The 8,413-nt window shown below is 46.2% G+C and overlaps 1 protein-coding gene across 2 annotated transcripts in view; it reads left to right on the top strand.

The window, feature by feature from the left end:
- Positions 1-4,805: 4,805 nt before the first annotated feature.
- Positions 4,806-8,413, top strand: part of PWP1 (PWP1 homolog, endonuclein) — a 13,775-nt gene continuing 10,167 nt past the window's right edge. The window contains exons 1-4 of one of the 2 annotated variants that reach the window (XM_042837703.1): positions 4,806-4,885; positions 4,969-5,027; positions 6,423-6,607; positions 7,024-7,109. In XM_042837703.1, the coding sequence (XP_042693637.1) occupies positions 4,820-4,885; positions 4,969-5,027; positions 6,423-6,607; positions 7,024-7,109 (396 nt within the window). In that variant the 5' untranslated portion in view covers positions 4,806-4,819. Of the gene's footprint in view, positions 4,886-4,968; positions 5,028-5,105; positions 5,463-6,422; positions 6,608-7,023; positions 7,110-8,413 lie in introns of those variants that run through there. The other variant, XM_042837704.1, reaches the window with a different exon arrangement.

Below are 8,413 nucleotides of genomic sequence, written 5' to 3'. Positions count from 1 at the left end.
GTTGCCCTGACACACTCTCACGTGCCGCTTCCTTGCCAAGCGCTCGCTCACATGTACACTGAAACAAAGGCACACAAGCTCCACTCCCCACTGTCTGTGAGAACAATTATAGGGTACAACTTGCAAAACTTGGCAGAGCCTCAGCACTTGGAGCACTGCCAGTTGGGTTTTCCCATGCCCATACGTTTGCTGATTTTCATTTTCTAACAAATCCTTAGCATGTTGTATCATTCTATCCTTATGTCCAACATTCTTCATTCTCTGTGAGTTGGCCAAGAAAGGCATGCCTTCACTGTGTCCACCTTCACGTTCTTTCTCTTCCACACTCATCTTTTCCTCCCTCCTGGATTTCTAACAATATATTTAAAGCCATTTTTCAATTGGATGGCAAACATGACTGTTCTCCACAGCCTGCATGCCTACTTCCAGCTTGCTGAGGGACCACTGACTGCACTTCTCTCTTCATGTTGACTCCAGCAGTATCTTACAGCAGTTATTGCTGGGATTATGGGATTCTTACATCTAAACTCTCAGCACACAATGTGGGAAAGCAGATGCTCCATAAGCAATACTTCTCACATAGAATATTTACTGCTCCAGTAGGCATTTAATGTCTTTGATGTGTATCTGGCTCACACTGAGATCATACTTATTTCTAGACATAGTTAATTGATAAGGAACAGATCTGGTGTATTTCATAAAGGTAAGCAAATCTAAGATTTGGGAGAATAAGCCTTGCACTGAGAATGCTTTATCTTCTAATGTGAGGAGGTTGGTGATTTCCCAGACAACATTTTGAGGAGATGGTGAATGAAAACAACAACAACAACAACAAAGCAGCTCTGTTTCAACAACCTGAAAACTTAATGCCTAGCTATCACTTCAAGAGTTTTTCCCTCCAGGCTATGCTGCTATGTGCAAGCAGTGTACTTCTCTCCCCTGACAAGATGCTGCCCTTTTGAGAACTGAACCCCTTTAGTTTCCTCCAAATTCATGCTCTTTATCTCATGGAAACACCCAGGGAATGCAAATAGAGAATCAAAAGGTAACCTTGAGGACTTTTGTGGCTACCCTTGGTGTTTCAAATCCACTTGTAAGTAGTTCTTTATGTCTGTCTTAAGTTAGAGTATTTTTTGATGTTGTGACTTTGCTTTTAGCTGTTCAGCATACCTGGGACTGCAACACGTATTTTGCAGCTCATTTGAGAAAAGGGATTTTTTTCTGAGTGAGGTGGCATGCTTTGTGTTTAAGTCCCTTTACTCTCTTGTCATCTGAAGAGGTCAAGTGAACCCCAGCCATAAGCCTACAGCACAACTTCTCAAAACATAGAAAATTCCCTTTGTTTTCTTGCTCTCAGCCTATATGATTTGCAGTATGCACCATTTCATGGCTTCATTGCATCTTCCAGCTGTCTTATTAGACCTGCTTACAGTGTCTCTAGCAGTTTCACAGCTCAAGGTATTTCAAGCCCTTTGCAGAGCCTTGGACACTGGAGCACCCTCTCTGCATTTTTCAAATCACTCCTGGAAAGCCTGTAATTTCTGCATCTCTTCTTCACCAACCAGCTCTCTTCTCTCCCCCACCCTTACTTAGCGTGAAGACTAATACTGTAGCTCTCTGGGCTCCTTGACATGTCCCCCCAAAAAACAGGCTGACCCTTCCCTTCAGAGAACGCATTGATTTTCCTGTCTGATACTGTTTTTTTCTTGATCTGGTAAATCCATGCCAGAACAAAAGGTCCTTCTGCTCAGCTGGGTTCCGTCACCCAGTTGAACTTTGCTGAATGTTTTTGATGCCACCTGGAACAAGACACACACACATTTCCTATTGATGAGAACTATCTGGCACTTTCCTCCTCAGATGAAAAGCAGAAGGTTGGGGTGGGTCAAATGCCTCAAATTCTCCCTAAGCAGATCCAGAAATAGGGACTGAGCTTTAGTGCTTTTCACTTCAGACAGGCAGGAGGTGCTGACAGCAGAAGAGGTGACTAAACTGAGACAGTAAAACTCATAGGTATCAAATCTCGCCTTACTTTGCAGAGATCCCTCAGGAGAAAATGAAACTCAGCTCTGCTCATGCAAGGTTAACAAATGGGTCTAAAACAGATTTCAGGGACAAACCAGCTCTGGGGGAGACATACTGCCATTTCTGATTGATCACTGATGCAGGGGGAAGCCTTTAAGTTTTAGAAGCTCAGGTTTAGGAAAGGCCAGTCCAGAACACACTGTAGCATAGGAATGTTTGGTGAACATTCTTGTTAAAGTGCTCTCATTGACACGGGACCTGAACTTGGTCCTTGCACGCTTCCTGGGACAGCCATTGGAGCCCTTGTCTCCTGTTGTATGTACCAGACTTCAAGGCCATTTCCTGCACCCAGCAGCAATTCAAACTTCTGACATCTTCTATCATTCTTTGTAGTTGAGACAACTTTTTAGGTTCATCCCAAAATTCCCCCCAATGATTGCGTCAGAATTCCATCCAAACTCAAGAAATAAACATCTGCTTTCTCCCTTAAGCCTCACACCTCTGTGGACAAGCCATCTTTGGACACTAGATAACAAGAAGACCATTTTTACAGCCTGAGACATCCTGGCTGCTTCTTTGGGGTGTGTGGGCCATGTCTCACTAGAGCTCAGTCACCGTCTCAAGTGACTGCAGGGAGCTTCCTGCCTGGGGCAGCACACTTTCAACTCCATCTCTGTAATTGCCAGGGCACTGTGGAACAATGATGCATGCAAAAATCAGCCCAGTGGTCTTCTTATTCTTAAGAAGACAGAGGACCAGCTCCACATCTCCAGTAATCACATAATGGACAGAAGCGTTGAATTTTTATGTACTGGCTCTCAAATAAGAAAAATTATTTACTATTAACTCTACATTTGATATCTGTAATCCATATGCAGACTTGTTACCTATTTTCCTTTCCACTTCCATCTTTAGATCTCTTTTCTGACACTTCTGTTGCTAAGTGTCACCACAGAATATTGCTGTTTTGTAATTACGTTTGTGCTGAGAGGGAAGACAGAGCATGTGTGCCCCCTCTGGGTATTGCATTGGTAAAAACAGGTCTGGCTTGAGGGTTTGCTGTGCAACCATGCACAGTGTAAATGAACATATCTGCAAAAAACACATCCAGGAGCCAGATCCACTGAAAGTAACCTTTCTTCTTTGGCTGCTTAGCACTTCCCTCTGCCTGTCCTTTGGGGATTGCACTGGCTTGTGTGAACCTTGCCTCAGAATCTGGAGGAACACAGTGAAGCTGCAGCCAACCCATGTGTGGGAGGACAAGAAAGATTTCTTGAACACTGTTAAGACTTGACAAGCAAAACAAATAATAACAGCAAAAAAAAAAAAAAAAAAAGAAAGCATACCAAAACTCAAGGCTGGTAAGTACCTGTCAGTCCCTACCACAGACTCCAGGCTGGACGAGGATGGACATGCTACAAGGAACTGATAGCTAGATACAGCTTTTGCCTTTTCATGTTTTGCTTCTACATTAAGACAAAATAAAGCAAATGGGTGAAATGAACCAAGGCATGCAGCAATATTTCGATAATTATTTTTTTCTCGTGCCAGAACCACAGAAGAATCAAACTGAAGAAAATGTGACAGTGGTGCTGTCGAGGGACATGGATTAGGTGACATGGCCACTCTACCTGCCAAGTTGAAATGCAGATGCCAAGTCCTTGAGTCTTACCACAAGAAATGCTCATTCCCTAACCCTGGGTACCTGGACACTGGAACAGGCTGCCCAGAGCTTGTGGATGCCCACAGCCTTGAAAGCCTGACACAATCACTGGGGGAATTTTGGGATGAACCTAAAAAGTTGTCTCAACTACGAAGAATGATAGAAGATGTCAAAAGTTTGAATTGCTTGAATTCAAGCCTTGAGGCATTCAAGGCCAGCCTGCACAGGGCTTTGAGCTGCCTGGTCTAGAGGGAGGTGTCCCTGCCTATGGCTGGGGGTTTGGACCTACGTCATCTTAAAGGTCCCTTCCAGCCCTAACCATTCTATGATTGATTCCATATGGAAAAATGGCACCCACTAATATTCACTGATGCTTGCTGAACATTGATGGAGACCAAACAGTGGATGTGACGACAGCCACATGAAAGATGAGCCACGTTCCAGCCAGCCACACAGACGTTTATATGCACAGCATGCATGCTCTTGTTCATTGCTGGCAAAAATGCATGGCCTCTGGTGGTGACTATGCCACTGGCTATCAGTTCTTACAAAAAAAGTGCTAAACAAATGGGAATTTGCTCTATCAACTACTGTCAGTGTGCCCTTTGTAGCTGTTACAATTCCCATGGAAATAAACAGGAGGCATTACTTTCAAAGCAACCTACACACTCCCCTTAACACTCAGCGAGCTGGAAGCTTGCAGTCAGCGAGCTGCACAGAGCTCAGGGCAGGTATGGATGCTGAGACACAGATCCTAGTGCTAAATCACTGCAGCTCGGGGTTTCTGTTGTGTTGGTGCTTTTGATCGGTAGGGATTACCACTAGAATACTTGAGCGCCGAAGCACAACACCACGGGGAAACGCAGCGGGAAACCGCACAAGGCACAATACACGTTACAGCCCCGAGTGGGCAGCGTGGCGCTACCAAAGCCCGGCCCCAAAGGACCGCCCCCAGCGCACTACTGCCATTTCCCTTCTTCCCTCCCCCGACATTGCGGTCACTTCCGGCGCTTAGAAATGACGTCAAAAACAAATCCCCGCCCACTCCCGCTTCCCTCAGGTTCTGCAGGCGGAGCCCCTCCCTCTGACGTCACTCGTTGTGCGCCTCAGCTCTGCGCACGTGTCGCCGCCATGAGCTGCCCGGTGACGTGCGCCGCCTGGGTGCGCCGCGGCGTTGCCAAGGAGACGCCGGATAAGGTGGGGGTGGAGTGGGGTTGAGGGACCCCCTGAGGGATCCTTGGTCTCCCCTTCTCTTCACGGTGCTGTGTGTCCGCCCGCAGGTGCAGCTCAGCCGGGAAGAGCTGAGGCGACTCGTCGGGGAGGCCCGCGGCAGGTTGCGGTGAGCGGGGACCTCTGGACGGGGGGGGGCTGGTGGCTGGGAGGCGGGCAGCCCAGGATGCTGGGGAGGGGGCAGGAGGAGGTGAGCGTTCCAAAATCATCTTAAGCGTTTGGGAGAGGCTTCCCTTGTGCTGATTTCTCTGAGTCAGAGTTGTTAAGGTTGGAAAAGACCTCTAAGATCACCTAACTCCACCGCCAGCCCATCCCCACCGTGCCCACTGATCACGTCCCTCAGCCGCATCCACACGGTTCCTGAACACTTCCAGAGATGGTGACTGCACCACCTCCCTGTGCCACTGCAGCACCGTGCTCTTTTGGAGGAGACACGTTTTTAATGTCTAATCTGCAGACTGAACCATTGCCATGAAAGTTCAGAGCTCTTGAGATGTTACAAACTTTGCTCTGTAAGGAGTGACCTGCAACATGCCCCTACACAGTGAGCTTTATGTTTTATTATCTTCTAATACAAGTATGGGAAGTATGAGGAAGCATAGTCTTAAAAATCTTGAAGAAATACAAATGTTATTGCCTGTGACAAGGCCTATGGGAGGGGGGCAAAAAAAAGGGAAGGGAGGAATTAGACACCTGCAAACATACAGAATAGAGGTTGGAAAAATTGTATTCAAAAGAGGGCAAGATAAATCATTTGACACCCTTAAATTTTGTTTGGTGGAACTCATTTGAAATCGTGCATTGTCACAGCATAACAGAATATCCTGAGTTGGAAGGGACCACAAGGATCATCAGAGTCCAGATCCTGGCTCCACACAGCACCACACAACAGCCAAACCCTGTGTCTGAGAGCACTGCCCAGAAGCTCCTTGAACTCTGACATCTCGGGGCCGTGCCCACAGCCCTGGGCGTTCTGTTCCATGCCCACCACCCTCTGCTGCAGACCCTGTCCCTGACCCCCAGCTGCCCTCCCCTGACAGCTCCATGCCGTTCCCTCGGCCCTGTCGCTGTCACACAGAGCAGACAGAGCTCAGCGCTGCCCTCGGCTCCCTGTGAGGAGCTGCAGCCGCCATCAGGCCTCCCCTCAGCTCCTCTGCTCTGGGCTGAGCAAAGCAGGGCCCTCAGCTGTTCCTCATACACCTTGCTGTCCAGACCCTTTACCATCTTTGTCAGCCCTCCTCTGCATGCTTGCTAACAGTTATCAGGAAAATATGCGAGAAAAAAATTTCATCACAATTCTCAGGCAGCCTGAGAGAGCAGTGACTTGTATTTTGGGGAAAGGTAGGAAAGGAGTGGATAGATTTCCAAATGATTGGCATAAAGGTTGTAACGCAGTCTGTGTGAACAGCCAGGACTCTGTGTGCTGAAACCTTGCTAGCAGGCTGCTGAGCAGTCTCCCAGAAGCATTCTGTCTGAGTTTCTCAGGGGATGTGTCTTTAAACAGGGAGGGCTCTGATGGCAGCGATGAAGAAGATCAGGGCCAGCCAGCGGATGGCATGGATGTTGCCATTGCAGACAGGGCTGAGTCACCTCCTGACAATGAAGAGCAGGAGGAAAGTGCTGAAAAGCTGACTGATGATGAACTGGCCGAGTATGATTTAGACAAGTATGATGAAGAGGAAGACGGAGGTGAGAGAAACTGAAACGTCAGATATGTGTTGTAACTTAAGAACGTTCTTTGCTTCTTTTTATGCTTAGGACACAAGTATATTAAAACCACTTAGTGCTTAGTTTAAAGTGCTGGAAATTCACGTTTTGAATTCTTTGCTTGTCTCAGTTTAGAGAGTGGTTGAATGGGTGAAATAACTCCATGTCCACTCCTTGCCGTGTTAGTACTGGGTGGTGTTGGAGGGGCTGTTGCTCCCCCTGCTGTTGTGTTGGAGCAGAGCAGCTCTGAACGGTGGAGCTGGCTGAGGTTCTCGTGTTTGAAAACTGGAAGTTCAAATAGCCCACTCCTGATATTTTACAGTGCATGGAGTGGTGTGGGAGTTTCTGACTGGGTGGTCATTGGCACGAATGAGAAATATTTTGAAATTCCCACGTAGGTGATAGCAAACTTGGAGAGACTTTGGCTGGTCTGGCAGTTTATGGAAGCAATGATCAGGATCCTTACATCACTCTGAAAAACACTGTAAGTACTGTAAAAATGTTAAATATCTGAAACGGCATAAACTTAGAATTCATTTAGGTTTTCTTCCCTCCCCAGCTGCCTTAGGGTGCTTGTGGTCCTTTAGAAAGTCTGCCAGATTTGTGCTCAGACAGAATTCTTTTCTTTAAGATTGCTTTGTGCAATCCCCTTTATGTGTGCTTTTTATGTTTAATTTAGATGTTGAGGTGAATTGACTCACAATTTAAGAAATGTACTTCTGTATGTGGAGGGGCCTTGTGTGCTAGCTAATAGGACTCAGAAAATGCTTGAAGAAATAACAAATCTCAGGTCATTAATGACCCTAATAAGACAGCTTCCCAGCCTGCAAGACTCCTGGATGTTCCTTCCTGCCAGATGCACTCAGGCTAGTTTAGAAAACAAATAAAATGCAAAGTAATCATGTCAAATCAGCATTGTGGCTTGAAGAAACACATCTGTGTTTATTAAGGATACTTTCTGGTGCTCCAGCATGCATTTTGTTGGTGGTGGTGTTTGCTACCACCACTATTGAAGAATTAGGTACTGTGCAGTATTAATTGTACCAATTCAGAAAATTGCAATACTTGATAGAATACAAATATCAAAAAATGCTTTGAGTGAAGAAGAAATTATTGAAAGCTTGCAACATTGGTGCCCAAAAGGTCTCCTGTGCATTGTTTATTTGAAGGATGGCATTCTGTGTAAGGCTACTGTCTTTAATATGCAGTTCCTAGTTTTGCACTAACAAAAATTCCCTGAATGCCTTCCATTCCTTAGTAACAATGAGAACTGGATGGAGGCTACATCTGTTCTGGTGCAGCTGAATGCCAGTGTAGCTGCAGGCAGTGCTTCTCTGGAACTATTTTCCAGAATGTGGACAATGTTTTAACGCTCTGGGAATTGCTGCCTGCTTGTGAAGAGCAGTGCCTCAGTGTCCTTATTGTGCAGACGGTTGTTACATGATGTAGATGCTCAAGGCATGAGAGACAAAGGAAAATAAGCTGCAAATGTGGGATCCTGATGGTGATTTTCTTTTCAGTGATGGGTTGCATCTTGGTAGGCTCAAAAGATGGTTTCATGTGTGGTGATGAAACATTTCTCTAAATCCAACTACATCCACATTAATACCATCTCTATAGTATTCAGAGATACGTTCAGCCTTCCCGTGACAGAAACTGGTTCTGCCTTTCTGTATCTACTGCTATACCATGCTTTTGGGTGGGTGGGCTGCAGGGTGTTGGTTGTTTTCTGTAACATTTAAAAACTGTTACAGATTCAGCCTTTGGAACTTGTGCAGTTGTGTGTGT

Source organism: Centrocercus urophasianus, unplaced genomic scaffold, assembly GCF_019232065.1.
Source record: "Centrocercus urophasianus isolate 14NV4802_14NV808 unplaced genomic scaffold, USGS_Curo_1.0 seq_73, whole genome shotgun sequence".
NCBI classification, from domain to species: Eukaryota; Metazoa; Chordata; class Aves; order Galliformes; family Phasianidae; genus Centrocercus; species Centrocercus urophasianus.
Note: the sequence above shows the minus strand (reverse complement) of the source record. Positions and strands in the feature narration are given on the sequence as shown.